The 18,951-nt window shown below is 33.6% G+C and overlaps 1 protein-coding gene across 8 annotated transcripts in view; it reads left to right on the forward strand.

The window, feature by feature from the left end:
• LOC106463792 (potassium voltage-gated channel subfamily H member 6-like) overlaps window positions 1–18,951 on the forward strand; it is a 218,516-nt gene that overhangs the window by 116,865 nt on the left and 82,700 nt on the right. For 6 of the 8 annotated variants that reach the window (XM_022391384.1, XM_022391385.1, XM_022391387.1 and 3 more), the window contains 2 exons: window positions 775–849; window positions 3,574–3,797. In XM_022391384.1, the coding sequence (XP_022247092.1) occupies window positions 775–849; window positions 3,574–3,797 (299 nt within the window). Of the gene's footprint in view, window positions 1–774; window positions 850–3,573; window positions 3,798–15,608; window positions 17,428–18,951 lie in introns of those variants that run through there. The other 2 variants (XM_022391386.1, XM_022391388.1) reach the window with 2 other exon arrangements.

Below are 18,951 nucleotides of genomic sequence, written 5' to 3' on the forward strand. Positions count from 1 at the left end.
GCGCAGATAGCCCTCGTGTAGCTTTGCGCGAAATTCCAAAACAAACAAACAAACAAACAAAATATATACACAAACACACACGCTGGAACGTGCCGACACTACTTTTCTAACATAAAACTTGTCATTTCGTTCCATGTTTAGAAATACACAACACCAACGTATTCAGTTTAATACAAAATTCATACGCTAAACCAAACCATACAATGGCTAGAAACATAAAACTGGATACGATTAACATGTTATAAACAGTGCTCACATTTTTAATAGTCTATCTGTTGTTGTTACATCTCGGGGCTAATATAAATTCATTACGTTTTAATAGTCTATCCGTTTCTGTTACATATCGGGGCTAATATACATTGATTACTTTTTAATAGTCTATCCGTTGTTGTTACATTTGGGGAATAATATACATTGATTACTTGTTAATATTCTATCCGTTGCTGTTACATATTGGGGCTAATATACATTGATTACTTTTTAATAGTCTATCTGTTGTTGTTACATTTGGGGAATAATATACATTGATTACTTGTTAATATTATATCCGTTGCTGTTACATATCGGGGCTAATATACATTGATTACTTTTTAATAGTCTATCTTATTATTTATTTATTTATTATTATTTATTATTTTTTACACATGGATCCCAAGCTAGAAACAGACAAAATAACTTATCCGAGAGTAGAAGCAGGACAGTACATTTGTTTGTTAGTGGGAATCACTGTTGTTGGTTTGTGTTGTTATGTGTATTTCATGTCTTGTTGTTTAGTGGGTCAGATCCAGTGTTCCGGTCCGCATACTGACCCTCAACGCCGAAGAGCTCTCACCATTGACATTGGCCAAGGTAAATAACCATTTTTACTTACCGCTGCTTTTATTCATAACGTTAATCCATAACCTAGCTTATAGTTTGATGAGAGCAATATCTACTTTATGATAGTGTAATATTTCTTACAAGTTGTTCCTGCTAGTGAAGTTGTAAAGGGATACCCTGGTTATAGGTCAAAACATACATAAACATTTTGATAACAAAACATTACTCTGTTAGCAACTTTTATGGTAGAATAAAGTCGTATTTCAATCTTTCAAAAGATATGCCAAATGGTAAAATAACACCACTTTGCAGCCTTTGCAAAAATTTGCCCAGAAATAGAATAGAACTACTTTGCAGCCTTTGAAACAATTTTGCCCAAATATAGAATAGCACCACTTTGCAGCCTTTCAAAAAAACTTGCCCAGAGGTAGAATAGTACCACTTTGCAGCCTTTGAAAAGATATTCTCAGAGGTATAATATCGTCACTTTGAAAAGATTTATCCAATATGAATAACGAAAAGAAAACTTGATAGGTTTTATGTAAATAGACCGTGTTAGTTATTAATGCGTGTATGGTTGACTGGTTTCATACTATTTAATTCTTTTACGTGCATAAATAGAAGTACACGTTATTAATTTTTAACTTACAACAAATAGAAATATCTCCAGAAAAAGAGACTTGAAAGAAAAGATAATAATAACCAAGAGAAAATATGTTAACAAAACTACCAATGTACAAAAGTAAAACATATTTATTATAAATATTCAGCCGAGTTTTTTGATGACAAATATATTAGCTACACTACTTACTATAAAACAGAGTGAAAGCAGACAATCAATTGTTAAAATATATCGATTACTAACCATCCAGAGAAACAATAATGTGAAAATTTTGGCATTAAAAAAATGAACCACATAACAGATTTTGAAAGATGAAATTCGATGAATTTTATAGAATACGTTTCATTGATTTCTGTAGTTGTTAAAATCCTTTTGCCTCCTCATGTGAGCTATTTATAGGTGTATTTGCTTGTCTGTATATTGGATGGGTTCAAACAATATTTCTATAAACAGAAATTGGCCCAGTTAATAGCTCTGTCCCTTCTCCCAGATTTAAGGGAATATCACTAAAATAAACAAAAACAATTCCATGAAAAGAAATGGGATACACGAGTGTATTGGGGGGGGGGGGTTGGAGTTTCCTTTATAGACACACATACACAGCCGTACATACACTAATGTATGTCAACTGAGTGTACAAGTGTGATAAGCCTAGATAAAAAGGTGCATAATTGTAATGTCGCTATAGCACAATACTGTACCGGTAACGATTATTGTTTTGAATGTTGTACGAAACACTGGCTGTTCTAATAAGCAGAAATCTGAATTTTTTTTTTCCAGGTCAACAAAATCAATAATACACTTGCGTAACATAAATACATACTAAACATATGTGAACTAATAGTAAATTAAGGAAATATCCTATTGAGGGCCAACAAAGATAAACTTAGAGTGTTTAGTATAAAAGAACACATTTTGTTAAGTTAGAAATTTTATACAACTCTTGACGACCCGTCGGCAACGAATGGCTTAATGAACAGAATATAATTAAACGTAAGCAACTGGTTTTCAGTGATTTTTGACATTTTAAACGTGAAAGGGGGTTATAGATTCGTACGTTAACAATAATATTAGGTAATCGCATACAGCTATAATTCTTCTAAGTTTATAGAAATGTAATAAATATCGCTATTATTCGAAATCACTAACTTTTATGCCTAATTAAAGTATATAAACAGTACACATTTTTCATTAAATCAAGTCTACTTCTATTGGAGTTGACGCTAGATAATTAATAGCTGGATTATCTCGCTCATCTTCATTGTAATAAATTGCTAAACTATTTCAGTGAGACAAAGAGATAATTTTGAAATTCTATTTTATCCATGACATTTTTAGAGGCAGGTGCCTTAAGAACACTACTTTTATAGGTACAACAGTATTATCTTAATATCTGGGTTTTGTTTAAGTTAGAACTCCATTAACAATGCATAATGTCGAAGCGTTCCATGTTTTTCGAGCAGGTGCATCGTTTGTTCGTGCTGATATAGAACACTCGGTGATTAACATTATGACAGATAAGATTTACTAGTCGAACATAAACGTTATTATCACCTTTACCACTATTATAAATATTATTTCACATAGTTAAAAGATTCTTTAAAAAAGAAAAAAAGTAGATGCATTTAGAATCAAATACAGTTATGAATTGTATATATGTTGCGCCATCTGTTGGTCAAACTTTATTTTATATTAAATTGGAATATAAAACAAAATGCACTCGTGTTTCTTATTTCAAGTACTTTTTGCAGTCGTTTTGTCACATTTTGATAGTAAGTGGCAGGCAACAGATGATTTACTTAGGATATTTTTTTCTTTAGATTGATTTTGTAAGAAAATATCCTGTAAGAAATTTATTAATTTTTCATTTTGTTTGTTTTTGTTCGGTGATATTGTACGTTGTTCTAATTCATTCAAAATAACATGGGTAAGTGAATCAGTAGTGCCCGTGCTACTTAATGTTAACCGTAGCGCACAGATGGGATTTTAAAGTATTGTTGCTTGGGCATGAATTGTTATGTGACGTCACTTATTGTCTACAAAGGCAATTACAGCGTGTCAGAATCCAATATATTTGTTTTACTTATTTATATGGAGGTTTCAGTAATTGCTTTTGCTATGTTTTATTACAGGCACTGCAAACAGCATGAGTAAATCCCTTCCGAACGCTTCATCGGACTCGGACTTGTCACGTTATAGAACACGCATGCAACGTGCTCATTCTCCGTCATTAAGTAATGTGACAACAGAGGGCGCCACGAGATTGAAGGATAATAGCCATTCATCCAATACATCAAGGTTTTTACGAGAGATGCAGACGCATAGTAAACACCACGTGGGCGAAAAAGTAGCTCAGGTACCGTTTGGGAGAAAAAAATACTTGTGTTTTTACTGTTTGCTTCATGCATGTAGAACCTAGTGGAAAAACATAACTACAGAGTTTTTGTGTGTGCGCATGTGCTAATGCGTTCTGTTTGTTTCAATTTCTTAATTGTTTTTATGACCTTCAGCATAAGAGCAAAAACATAAAATATACAAAATATAATTTAGATGCTATATTTATTTCATTTCACTAATAACACCGCTTTACAAGAGGTGAACACAAAATGATTACAGTGAACAATATAGTGTTTATATATTCTAAAAGTTTACAAAACCTCGGAAACGTTACTAAGGTACCTTGTGGATTTGTCGTATTATATCTATTATCTTGTCTTATTTGTTTTAATTATTCATGTAAAATTATGTCTTCGACAAGTATCACAGATCAAAATGTGGATAACATTATCACGAACTTGGCTCCAAAATAGATTATTCTAGCCATAAGATGGTAAATGACACGTATTACCATGGTTTCTTTAGAAATCACTGCAAGATCAGTTCTAAATATATAAATTGTAGATACGTTAGAAGAATAAATTTCGATTATTGTTGTGTTCTTCGTCAAGGAAAAATTCGCACCAAACACACACATTTTTGACATCATCACTTGCCGACGGACGAAAATACTGTAGATTTTGGAGGTCAAAACTTAATAATTTGTACGTTTAGCTGATCATTTCTCACTTGGTTAAAGTTTGTTTGTTTTTATACGGTAAATACATTCACTGTTTACTTTACTCAAGATCGTAAAATATTCTGAGCCCATAGTAACGTTACCTTAATTTAAGGTGGGGTTAAGTACGCTTTATTTAGTTTCTAATAACACACTGAAGCCACCGTTTGATATACCTAACCTTATTCGTAACTGGGACACATGATTCGATGAATATCTATGGGTTTTACGTATGATGTCGTCTGACCCTATAATTAACCCTGAATGAGTGTTTGGAAAATGTGCACTCGGAAGAATAAACTGACAGAATAACACTATACACTAGAATGCATTTGACAGTTTGCTCTCGACAGATGGCGTGCAGCCGAATGACAGCCAGAACAGAATGCCGTAGAATCTTTCAATTGAAGCGTTGACATACGGGTTTTAACGTTAAGATCTGCTACTTAATTAAGGAATTGTGTCCAAATGAATCGAAGAGTTACATTTTTTATTACTTGAATTCATATGTTTTACTTCACGATTTTAAAAACAATAATTAAGAGACTACTTTGAAGTAATAAGTTTCTCAAATTTACAGTGAAAAAAGACCGTTAAACCGGATAAAATATTCCATTTTTATAAAATGTTACGACTCTTACTTATTTTAAGTGTACCATTGTAGAAACAGATGATGGCTGTATTATTTTAATATAAGAATTTAGTTTTTATAACGATTTTAGGTTCTACCTGATGAAGGGTCTTGGCCCAAAACGTTGTCATCATGCAAAATAAATAGTTTTCCATCTGCCATTGTTTCATTTTGACAAGATTTCTTTTTTAAATTGATATTTTTATAATCTATCAATATGCTCCCAGTGGCTCAGCGAAAAATTCGAAGGCTTGTTATAACGTTAAAATTCGGGTTTCGATACCCGATGCGGGCAAAGCACAGATAGCCCATTCTGTGTCTTTGCGCGCGCTTAACATAATGTCAGATATACCTAAAACACACGATTTTACTTCTATTATTTAGGTTGCTGATTAAAAAAAAAATAGGTTTTAAAAAAACTTTAAACTATTGTTGATTTCTACATTTTTAATAAAAATGCTTTCAGTTTTAAAACTACTCGTGATCAATCTGTTCGTAATAATATTCACGTGTTGTCGGTGTGACTACCACAGGAATATAATTTTTACCCCAAAAGCCGATTTTGTTACAAAGTTATTTATAAAGGATGTCCAAATTTATTCATGGTTTTGTAAGTATAATTTTGATGGTCATGATTAAAATCTTTAAATAAATCACGTGTACAACAAATATTTAGAAGTTGCGTACCAATTGTAAGTTTGTGTTTGGATTTTGTGGAAAAGCAAGTGTGTTATCAATTTATTATAATTTGTAAATATTAAGTAAAATGAAAAAAAAAATGACTACATGCAAAATTCTAAACTTGTTGATTCGCAGCAATAAGCAGTTTGTCATTCTTTAGCAGCTCAGATAAACAAAACAAGTAAACTTACTTTGGCAATAAGTGATTTAATTTCGTTGTGTTATTTGATATTTTATATTATGCACAGCGAGTCCTTCCATTTGCTGGTTTTTATATATTGATATTGTAAGCAATATTACAGCCTTATTCGTAACGTCATCTTGACTTAAGGTGTGTTTAAGTAACGCTCTATTTAGTTCGTGCTAACATGCCAAAAGCTACTTTGGGATAGATCTAACTATATTCAAACGCCATCTTAAGGTGTTACAATATTGTTATTAAAGTTCTATTAATAAATATAAAATAACGGCCTATACCTTCAGAATGTGTCTTTATTTATTAGTTCAACATTTCTCTATTACTGCTTCGTCACAAGCCATTGACAGCCTACAAGTTCGTTAATCCAGTTTACAACTTCCATGGGTCTAAAATATTTTACGTTCTGTTATTTTATATCCATGGCAACTGGAATTTAAACTGGATTAACGAACTTGTAAGTCATAGATAGCTCTTAAAGAAAATGTAATAACGAATTATTGAGTTAATAAAAAATATACTATGGAGGTAATACAGGTCGTTATTTTATGTGCATTAAAGCAAAGTCTAGTAGTAAACTCCAGTTTGAGTGAAATAAAGTTAACGATAATAGATTAAGAGAAATATCTGAAGATGTTTGCTAAATGAGTATATTTATTGAAAGCACTAGTTGCATTTTCTGTAGAACTTACAACGCAATTCTTTAGAGAGCCTATTGGTTGAAGCTGCTTCCACGGAGTTTGTGAGCTTATATGTTAGTAAGAAATCAGTAGTCCTATTTTCTCGAAGTATCGTTCACATCAGGCGCTTACTAATAGTTTATTCAACGCCAAACTTGAGTAAGAAATAGATAACAAAGTTAATAGAAGTCAATGTATATGTTATAGACTTGGGTTCAGCGGTCCACGTTTTTATCGACAAATTGTTTGAAAAATTTATGTAATTTGTTTTTAAAGATCCACTTAATGTTAAGACTACTAACAATCTGTTGAACAAAGAGAAACATTTTGAGTATAACAGTTTACAGATAATTAATTTGTCACATTTCCAAACAGAAACAAATGTTGTACTGTAGCAGTATTATTTGTATAAAGCATATCATATTTTTGTCATGTTTTGTGCTAATACTTTTGTTGTTATTTTATGTTAAGTAAATTGGTATTTCGATCGTTCTCTCCTAGATGGCACGTCATATCATTGATCTATGATGTTAGAAAAACACGTAGGTTCAAGAAATCAATTTAACACAAAGATACGGTCCATATAACCCAAGCGCTTTTGAAAGGTGGACCGTTCTTCTTCAGGGACAAATTGGAAATGCTCCCGAAGAAGAAAAGTCCACCTTTCGAAAGCGCTCAGGTTATAGGATATATCATATCTTTGTGATACCTTATTGATAGATATCGTAATTGTTAAACTAATGTATATTACAATAATGTAATCACAAAAAAGCTTCGTTTGTATGTGTGTGTGGACATTTTAATTTCATCTCTTTCAAGAGCTTGAAGGGTAGAATATTTTTCTTTCGTAAACATTTTTACAGTCATTTTTTAATGAACTATTGGAAGTAGAAATGACATAATAGTCTTCGCAAAATGCTGTCTTAACAGAAACGTTAGTCCTGTGTGTGTTTTCCTCAGTGTATTGCGGGTGTACTTTACTGTACTTTCATCTTATTAAACTTAAAAAAAGGAGATTTTAGATAGAACTGAGTTATAACATAATTATGAATAAATAAAAAATAAATGTTCTGTTTCCACAAGTGGAATAATTGTTACACTTAATGTGATATATGACATTGTGTTTCTAGTGGGTTTGCCTTCAGTACGTGTTCGTTTATGTCTTTGTGTTCTTATAATCGATGTATCAGTAAAACAATGGATTAAATCGATGTAACAAAAAAAAAGAAAAAAAACACTACGTGCTTAGCATGTCTGTATACATATTCGAATGCAATTTAGTATAGAAATGGTAAGTTGAATTTGTGTTTATTTGTATTTTTACCAAGTCTGTTCTGATTATTAAAACAAGAAAGTTCAGGTGTTTCTATTGACACCTTAAAAGGAAATACCGTTTGTTTTGGGTTCAGAAAAATCACATTATTTGTCACGGTGAGTTTCAAGTAAACCAAATGGGTTTGTTTGTTTAGAATTTCATGCAAAGCTACACAAGGGCTATCTGTGCTAGCCGTCCCTAATTTAGCAGTGTAAGACTAGAGGGAAGGCATCACCGCCAATTCTTGGGTTACTCTTTTACCAACGAATAATGGGATTGACCGTTACATTATAACGCCCCCCACGGCTGAAAGGGCGAACATGTTTGGTGTGACGGGGATTCGAACCCGCGACCCTCAGATTGCGAGTTGAGCACCTGGCCATGCCGGGCCATTAAACCAAATCATGTTTCTAATTTTAGGCTAATATTTCTGCTATTTTATGAGTAGGAAGATTATTTTTAATGTTATTATCAAAACCATTTTTTTATTGAGGCACGAGCAGTGGTATATTTTAAAATGTTTGTAACCAGACTGGACTAAAAGCTCACTCAATATATGCCGAAAACGATATTAAGTAGAGGTGAAAATAACTATTAAAAAACAAAGCCTTGCAGAACTACAGAAGTTTGAAAATATTATTATAGAGTAATATTAGAACAGAATTATTTTAGAGTATAAAAAATTACACTGATGTGATTTCATTAATAGTGTTATTATTTAGAAAATATCGGGAATATTCATAGAGTTGGATAGAATCACAATGATGCGGTTTTTATTAAGAACATTATTTAGAATAGAACAGGAGTATCTTAGGATTTTATCTTAATGAGATGAAATTAGACAGTAAAAACAAAAAGCATATTCATAGCCTACTAATGCACAAAAAGTGAAGTCATAGAGTTTATGACGAACTTCTGTTTTCAGCTTTCTAATTCTCTACTTCTGTTAAGTAAAATGTATAGCGTGGATACTTTACAATTCCATATTCCAGAATTCAAAAATATATTGCCATGACAAACTACCCAAAAGATTATTTACTTGTTATATTGTTACGAAGAAATGTCCAAAACATAATTTACTTGTTTTATATACTGTTACGAAGAAATGCCCAAGACATATACTTGTTACATTGCCACGACGAGCTATCTAAGACGTTATTTGCATGTTATATTGTCAAGAGGAACTTACCAAGACATTATTTACTGGTTATGTTGTCACGAGGAACTAACTAAGACGTTATTTACTTGTTATTTTGTCAAGAAGAGGAACTTCCTAATACATTATTTGCTTGTTATATTGTCAAGAGGAACTAACCAAAGCATTATTTCCTCGTGACGATATAACAAGTAGCTAACCAAAGCATTATTTACTTGTTATATCGTCACGAGGAACTAACCAAAACATTATTTATTTGTTATAATATATTGTTACGAAGAAATGTCCAAAACATTATTTACTTGTTTTATATATTGTTACGAAGAAATGCCCAAGACATATACTTGTTACATTGCCACGACGAACCATCTAAGACGTTATTTACATGTTATATTGTCAAGAGGAACTTCCCAAGACATTATTTACTGGTTATGTTGTCACGAGGAACTATCTAAGACGTTATTTACTTGTTATTTTGTCAAGAAGAGGAACTTCCCAATACATTATTTGCATGTTATATTGTCAAGAGGAACTAACCAAAGCATTATTTACTTATATCGTCACGAGGAGCTACCAAAGACATTGTTTACTTGTTATATCGTCACGAGGAACTAACCAAAGCATTATTTACTTGTTATATCGTCACGAGGAGCTATCAAAGACATTGTTTACTTGTTATACCGTCAAGAAGAACTTCCAAGTACATTATTTACTTGTTATATCGTCACGAGGAGCTACGTTTACTTGTTATATCGTCAAGAGGAACTTCCCAGTACATTATGTACTTGTTATATATATTGTCAAGAGGGACTACTCAAACTAATCCATTTCCCATGAACAAACTCAAAACGCGTTCGTGTCATTCTGACTTGCAGATTCCTTCGTGAGGTACCGTTTGTATATTACCTTAATTTACTGTTAGGTAAACATTATAAAATAAACACAAAACTCTTAGATACGTTCTAAACTTTTTCGAGGATTGTTCTTATTATGGATTGACATAAAAATATGATAAAAATATACCCAGCAATTAATATAGGTAACTTAATATACTGTCCTAACTAAACGTGTACAATGGCTTATAACAAAATGTTGCACTAATTAGAATGTTTTTGTTCATCAGTTAGAATAATCGTTCTAATAAGAACTGAAAAAAAATAATAATACATATATTAAACATTTTAACCAATACCGCTATGATTACTCAACCATCACGTCCTTAGATGTAAGTATTCGGGATAAATACACTGACATCCATCATGTATGCTTTCAAACACAGCTTATTTTGTAAATCATCTCCCGATCTCTTGTTGTCTGTTAGATATAATCGGAGAACAGAATATTTTATGCACCTGATACGTGTGCCTATTGATTTTACTTCTGGAGCTAGTCCTACCCCACCATGTATGGACTGTTTGTTCCTTCTCATTCATTGAATAATTGTGGAGCAATGGTAACACTTACGCAAAAAATAACGAGCTATATAGAACTGATTTTAGTTAATGAGTTTACTTACCAGTATTCAATATCTACACGGTAGTAAAGTGAAACATAAAACCGTACTTGTTGTATATTACTACTTGAAATGATTTATACCACCCACAGAACTATATTTAGGATACCAAACGAAGGTTATAAAATACGTTTAAAGCTATAATTCAGTACTTAAAGTACCGTATTAACGAGGCAATACGACTTTCGATTACGCTTATTTTATAGGGAAGTGTACAGTAAATCTCTTACGTATATTATTCCAGTAATATTTATGTTACTTGTGTAGTTATAAAAGCAGTAGTTTTTTGTTGCATTGCATACATAAAAAATATTTTAAATATGGAATATTCTTATATTATGGCGAGATTAGAGAAGCGCGAAGAACGTCATTAAAAATACCATTTGTAATAAGCATTTAGTATATAAAGAAAATTCGGGAAATGTTGGAAACATTAAATTTCTAAATATTTCATTCCAACGCTTGAGGTTTTCGTTGAATGCTGTACGGTGGTACAACATTCCTTGGTGTAAAGAAAACCTTTTGGCAGAATCTTTAAAACTGGAAGGAATAATTACTGACACGTGTAGGAAAACATTAAATGTTTTTAACGTTTGTTACGTAGAGTTTTGTATTTGTTGAATATATATGTGTAATGCTAGATAGAAATGAACAATGGAATGGGACGGTTTATGGAAATGTAAAATATAAACTGTTAAAATTTTACAAGTAGCAATAAGTAAAACGTGAATTTTAAACTAGAAAGATTTTTGATACTGAAATAAAACGTAAGTCGTTTTCAATGTTTTCCAAATAACAGGCTTAATTTGATAAAGTATATTTTTAATTATCAGGTTCATCCAAGGGTGTTACATAGTGTATTTATAGTTATTTAAAAATATAATGGAAATTCTAAAATATTTTATTTTGTGAGAGGGAAAAACATACAAAAACGATAAAACTATTTAGTTCGAAAGGATCCAGAAGGTGGACTCTCTCTTTTTTTATCAAGAACAAAAATATAAAATAAAGGCGGAAGTGCGCCAGAGAATTTTAAGATCGTTTCTGTCGAACGAGGAAGTAACAGAGAAAACAAAATAAGACACCCGTCAAGTTGTGTGATGTATGAGCTTGTTCAGCAGAGAGAGAGAGCATTACAGGTGAACAATGAGAAAACATGTAAAGTATAATTTAAAAGTATAACTAATGATGTAATGTAATGAATTATTAATATCGTAAAATATATATCATTTAATATACGAGAAAACTTTGAAAATATGTACATGAACTAAACGAACTAAGAGAATACATGTTTCTACACATTTGTCATTAGCTCGAAAAAATACTAAAATACTTAGAAGAACGCTAATGCTTTATATCAGGGTTTCTCAAAGTTGGTTCCTCGATGGTACACAAGAGGGTTCGCGAGTCATGTTCGAAATTTCATAAAAGTACTTTAAAAATGAGATTTATAGAATAAAAATATTTTTCGTAAAATGAAATCTATATGAATTAAAACTTTTAATTTTGGAATACAGCTTTTCGTGTACACGAAATCTTATTTTTCAAAACAAGATGTTTTTCGCAGGCCCCCAAATCTACCGATATTTTAAATTAAAAGGGGTCTTCGGGTTACTAACGTTTGAGAACCGTTGCTTTATATGCTTGGGTTTTCACGTGTTTACTAGCTAAATGCAACGACTTCAAATTCGCGTGAATTTACATAAAGTTTTAATCCTCGGACGTAATTTGTAGTTTACAGTGATCAGGTGTTTTGTTTTACATGCTGGTCTGCCATTACCTACAAATTGATGTCTATCAAGGGATACCGGTTATTGATTTCTAACGCGTCCCAGTGGCAAAGCGGTATGTCTGCGGACTTACAACGCTAGAAACTGGGTTTCGATACCCGCGGTGGGTAGAGCACAGATAGCCCACTGTGTAGCTTTGTGCTTACTTCAAACAATCTTTATTGGTATCTACCATTTCCGGTAGATGTCTACCGCGTGTTTTATTGGTCTCTACCATTTCCGGCAGAAGTCTACCGCGTGTTTTATTGGTTTCTACCATTTCCGGCAGAAGTCTACCGCGTGTTTTATTGGTTTCTACCATTTCCGGCAGAAGTCTACCGCATGTTTTATTGGTTTCTACCATTTCCGGTAGATGTTTACCGCGTGTTTTATTGGTCTCTACCATTTCCGGCAGAAGTCTACCGCGTGTTTTATTGGTTTCTACCATTTCCGGTAGATGTCTACCGCGTGTTTTATTGGTCTCTACCATCTCCGGTAGATGTCTATCGCGTGTTTTACTGAGCTCCACTATTTCCGGTAGAAGTCTACCGCGTGTTCTATCGGGCTCTGCCATTTCCGGTAGAAGTCTACCGCGTGTTTTATTGGGCTCCTCTTCTACCAGAATACTCTACTGTCTCCCAGACTTCAAAGAAAAAGTCAGAAGAAATATAATGACGCCCACTGTCATGATCGATACAATAAATATCTACAAATTATTATTGCCCAAAATATACATAAATGAACATAATGATAAGAAGCTTAAGGGTTTTCAATTCACCGATTAAAGATTAACAATTTTACCTGGAAAGTTGTGTATATCTGTGATCAGTCAAGTAGGAAGAGCTGGAGATGATTGCAAAGATATAGTAGAATGGGCAACATTTATCAACCATAAAGAAATGTATAATCTACTCAAGAGTACAACAAATTTATATTTTTCACCATCCTCGCTGGTTTTTGGAGTCGAATTGCTACTCTCTGGTTTTTCTTATTGTTGTTTTTCATTTCTACCGCGTCGTTTTTTTTTTTTGTTGTTGTTGTTGTTTTGTTTTGTTTCCCCTTTTGAGACCAAACAAAACTTAGCCAGTAAATTAAAGTAAAACTAAATGAACAACAAGTGGCGTTTCGCTACTATATCGTTTTTGTGTGGTTGCAAGAAAGATGGAACTTGATACAGCCATTGTATTAATGTTTTAATTGATTTTTAATGTATTAATTGATACCAGTAGTGAGAGTTGGCAGATCTGAAAAATGCTGAAATAGATAGTATTGCAATGTAAGCTGGCAAAAATTAGGTTAACTTTTATGAGTAAAATCCAACCCAACAGTTCTTTGAGATCATTTCTGGTAAGGAGATAACAAAATTCTTCACTCTGGGAAGACTGGTAATACTGTAATTTGTACAGAGTTAGTAGAGCACGTTTACTAACTAGTAAAATATAGAAATTCACAACCAATGGTGTACGTGGTCTGAAATTAGCGTGAAGGGCTCGGTATTGAACGGTGAACTTGACTTTGCATGCTAACAGTTGATGCAACTCAAATCCAAGTTCTTGCCAATCCTTTTGATCGATCAGTTTGCTTATCAGTTTAATCATGCAGTGTTGGGTATGATATATACTTAACAACAGTTCGCTACTACAGCGGTTTTCTTGGAATAAATGGAAAAACTATAACTGAAACAACGTTGAAGTGAGACACGGTTTGGTGCTGGGGTACAGCTCTGGATTTCGGATTTGGTGAGCCAGGTTTGAATCCTTGTTATACAACAAAATATTCTCCGCGCTCTAAGCTGTGGATGCTTTATAAGAGTGACAGTCAGTCCACTAAGCCAAGACGCGAGATGTATGCTTTTAACCTTGTTTTAATAATACGCTGTTATTGCACCGTAGGACTAAAAATATTTTTTTCAACGACATTCACTCAACGTGATAATGAATCGAAATACTGGCAGGACTTCAGATGAGAACAACTCGACAGTCGCCTAAAACTCACACTCTGCACGTCATATCCGAGAAACGTGTGTGTTTACTTTTCGTGTCCTCTAAATTTAACCGTTATTTTACGGAAGGAATTACAAAAACTGACTAAATTAAAACAAAATCTGGGTTAGCAGTAAGAGGATTGACATACGGCTGAAGTGTATATAGTTGCAACAGCCCACCTGCACTATTAAATACTGGAATGTTAAAGAGATCTTAAAGACAAAAATTTCAGCTTTCACTTGGATGCGCTCCTTCTAGATCAGCAAAATTTACGCAATTGTTTCCTTGCCGTTCCTGGCAGCGTATCTAAGTAATACTGGTAAGTATCATCTACCCAATATATTTTTTTTTGCTTTATATGACATGTACATGAGCAGAAGTTAAATCAAGAACCTTTTATCTTAAATTATCTTAGTACAATTTTGAATGAAGCTCTGTTAATTTTCGTTCATTTCCTGGTAAGTAGTTCATAAGCTCTGTGGTTAAAACGTAATGCACGTTTAAAAAAAAATCATAAACTATGATGGACGAAATAAAACTTTACGGTTTCTAAGCGTGTTGTCAAATTCTAACAAATCGTTGTATTAATGTTTAGTCCCTCGATGGGTCAGTGGTAAGTTTACGTACTTACAACGCTAAAATCTGGCCTGAACAGAGCACAGACAGCTAATTGTGTAGCCTTGTGTTAAAAAACAACAAACATATTAATGAATGCCATTTGTCTCTGTCGGATGTCATACGCTGCTTAATATATCGGGAGTCTACAAATTGTCGAACTAATGTTTGATGTGGGAATGTCTGGAGTTGTAGGCGTTTTCCATAAGGTAGAAGCACGGTCGCCAGGCAACACATTCCGTTACACGTGGGTACACTATAACGCAGTAGCAACGTGTGCTTGCCTTCTATTGGTTGGGTTGGTCTACCCTGTGGGATTTAGTTCATAAAATATCAACACAGAATAAGACGTGCTTGGCCAGATCCCAGTTCATGTCGCGTCTTGCATTGTGTGTTTGATCTGTTTGGAAGACTTGTCATCTTGACTGTCTAAATTGTCATAGTGATGATGATTTATCAAAGGAGTATGTTTCCATGCAATTTTTAGAAAGTTATGATGAAGCACAAATAATGGTTAGACGTACACGGTTGTTTCTGAGAACTGTAATTTTTCAATCAACTATTAGATAGGAAGACTTCCTGCTGGAGGAGATACATTAAAGAGATTCGAATATTGGGGTTCGAGAACGACAAAAGTTTAATTGAAATAGCAGTTTTCCTTTGTCGGTTGCATTTGCAGTTACAAATAAAATCTTCCCTCATCAACTGAATATAGTAGGAATATAAATTATTGAAAACTAAAAAAAGGATGCCTAGTAATTGGAGAGATGCAGGAATTCAGTACTTCGAATTTCCTCAAATTATGACATATCAAACAGCGTTTTATTTTCTAAATAGATATTAGTAAATTTCGTAAGATGATCATTCAGAAGTTTCTCATATCCCCCCTTTTTTGGGTCACAAGAAGATATAATATTTTAATTCACACAGGGAATGAAAAGCCGACAATTTTTAGGAGACGAATTGGAATGCAACACGTAACGTATCAACATTTGTTTTTTCCAACAAGTATTTGATTTTGAAACCATGGCTCGAGAGTGGTGACGTAAGTCGTTTCTTATGACAGACGTACTGAAGAGGAAAGTAGCTATAAATAGTACATTCAGAGCTGTTGTAATTCATTACACAAGCTGCAAATGCTTCCAATAATACTCTGAAATTCTCTTTTCCACTTTTACTCCAAATTAGGGTCAAAGTCACCTAAATATAGTTAGGTTTATCGTAATGAGTTCCAGCTTTTCTCCATACGTGATTGCTGGGCAGTTTAGAAGTAGCAGGAGTGCCTGATTAGGATAGAATATTAATCATACTGACGTGGTGAAATATTATTCAGGCTGATGGCGGAGCAGGAAGTCAAGCACTCCCATGTTCCGTGGTCGTCCACAATCCCTGTGGAGCAAGGAGAAAATCAATTAGCTAATTTTCAAGTTTCTGGGGTTAGCACAGAGAAACAACCGAACGATATGAATGGAAAGTGTGAACTGGTTTATGATAACGGAAATCAGAATAATAATTTCACTGCTAAAGAGGGACAGTCGTGTGCAGAAAATGAGAAGAGTGATAATGAAAGCTCGAAGGAACTAATACTTGATGAAAATATGACCGACGAACAGAAGAATGATTGTGGTAATAATAGAAAACAAAATAACTTTGGTGGCAACACAAATGATGAAGAAAATAATAAAAACGCTACAAAAGAAAAGACAAACTGTGATGGTAACACAAAAAAATACGAGAAGGCAGAAGAGACTACACAAGAGCAGGTACATTATAGCGATAGTTTAATTAAAAAAAATATTCCTAGAGTGAAATGTCAGAGCGAAAATGGTGGCAATAAACAGATGGAAGACGCTAACACAGAGGTACAGAGAAGCTGCAGGACTGATTCAGAGGAAGAACAAAACGATCCTCCTTGTCTAGAAAGATATAAAGAAGCCCAGACTCGTGCGCGAGACTGTATGATTTGGGACTTGGACCCCATTTGTATTTCAAAGGAAGAATTACCCGTGACGAAGAACATAAGTGACATCACAGAAGGGCATGTAGTCCCATCACCTGTGTGTAGCTCTCTCGATACCGACTCGCACACAAACGTTCCTCATCATCAGATCTTAATTCGTTGTTTAGACGAAGACAGCAACAATGTTCATGAAGATACGTGCCATGTGCCGTTAGCTAACATTAACCAGAAGAAATGTCCAAGTGACTTCCAGATTTCATCTCTTTCAACTCCCCGGCGCAAGTTGAGCCACGTGAACAACGGTAGAAGGAGGAAAAGCGCTATTACCATACGAGTGGACGAAGGATTTTCGGACGTCTCGAGCTTAAAGGAAGACCTACAGTCACTTTACACCAGCGTCAATAGTCGTCACAATAGTATTGTTCCGCAGGTAAGTTGAGTTTTCAAACCAAGGGGAAGGGCAAACATAATTCTAAAATAATCATCAGCTTAATCAAATAAATTACAATGAAAGTTTAGAAGAACCAGTGGCGTAGCTAGAAATTTTTTGAAGAAGGGTGGAGATAAAACATTTGAAATTTTCCAAATACTAGGTACATGAAATAAGTGTCACTAAACTTCTTCAAACACAATAAACATGCACGTACTAGCAACACGTTTCCAGCTGATCTAGGAGTGGGGTGGGGTGAGATATTTAAATTTCCGAGTTGTTGTTTTTTACCATAAAACTCCAAGTAGGGCCAATGCCTCCCCTCTTATATCTATGCCAGTGAAAAGAACCATGCCTCAAGACAAGAATATATAAGGGTTTGTCTATATAGCTGATTTGATTTTCATTAAAAATCTATTGAGTACTTTATCTTATAGGTGCAATATTCATTAAGCTGTCTGTTTTGATACTGGAGTAACTGTAGAATTACTAAATATTTCAGCATAAATAAAGCGTATAAAGAATACAACAAAGAATCTTATCTACTACCTAACCAGGTGCTTGTATCCAACTGTTAGATTATTTGTTTAATCCCAAAAAATATGAAACCAATCTGCGTCGAGACCACGCTATTGTTCTTCGGGTGGTAAGGGTTTGGGATTAATTTTATCGTATACACCAAACGTCTGTCTTTATTTCAGTAGCATATATAGGAAAATAAAGGCCAGTTTCTTCTCCAAAGTGTCTATCTTATAACTGTGCATTTTTATCCGTTAGTAACTTCGTATACTATCAATGGATTAAAGTTACTCAGTGCCGCTATAAGAATTTGGATTTATTGTGAAACGACGACCAATTAAAATAAAGCAGAGTTTCGTTTTCTTATTTAATATTTTAGCCAACAATGTAAACAGCGAAGATCTACAGTTACGTGAAAACTGAAATAATTTTCATGTTATTATAGAAACCTACGTTGTAAATATTGGAGATTATTGTCGGCTTGTTCAATACTTAAGTCTTGTACGTAGGTTTCTTACTATTATACATGTTTTGGGAACTTTGCAGCCTATATTTGCAGGCGAAAGGTTTTTAAAATCGTTAGTTTAACGTGATTATCTCTAGTGTTTGTTAGCAATTGTTTGCAGAGTAAGCTGGAAGTAGCAGGTAACATGCAGAAGTGTTGCTAGGTTACAGAGTTGATACCGTATTAACTGAGTAACATTTATTAGAATATCCTTAAAAATCGTTAGTTTAACGTGTTTGTTATTACTTGTTTACAGAGTGAGATGGAGGTGGCAGGTGACAGGCAGAAACGTTGCCAGATTATAGAGTTGATACTGTGTTAACAGGGTAACTGTTATTATAATATCGCATATTTCAAGTACAGGAAATAATAATTAATTAGCGAAGAAACTGAGTTTCTATCCTACAGTGGCAAATATAGTATAGAATCGGCAATCAGTTTAAAAACTGAGTTTCTATGCTACAGTGGCAAATATAGTATAGAATCGGCAATCAGTTTAA

The sequence above is a fragment of the Limulus polyphemus genome, unplaced genomic scaffold (genome assembly GCF_000517525.1).
Source record: "Limulus polyphemus unplaced genomic scaffold, Limulus_polyphemus-2.1.2 Scaffold1484, whole genome shotgun sequence".
Taxonomy (NCBI): Eukaryota; Metazoa; Arthropoda; class Merostomata; order Xiphosura; family Limulidae; genus Limulus; species Limulus polyphemus.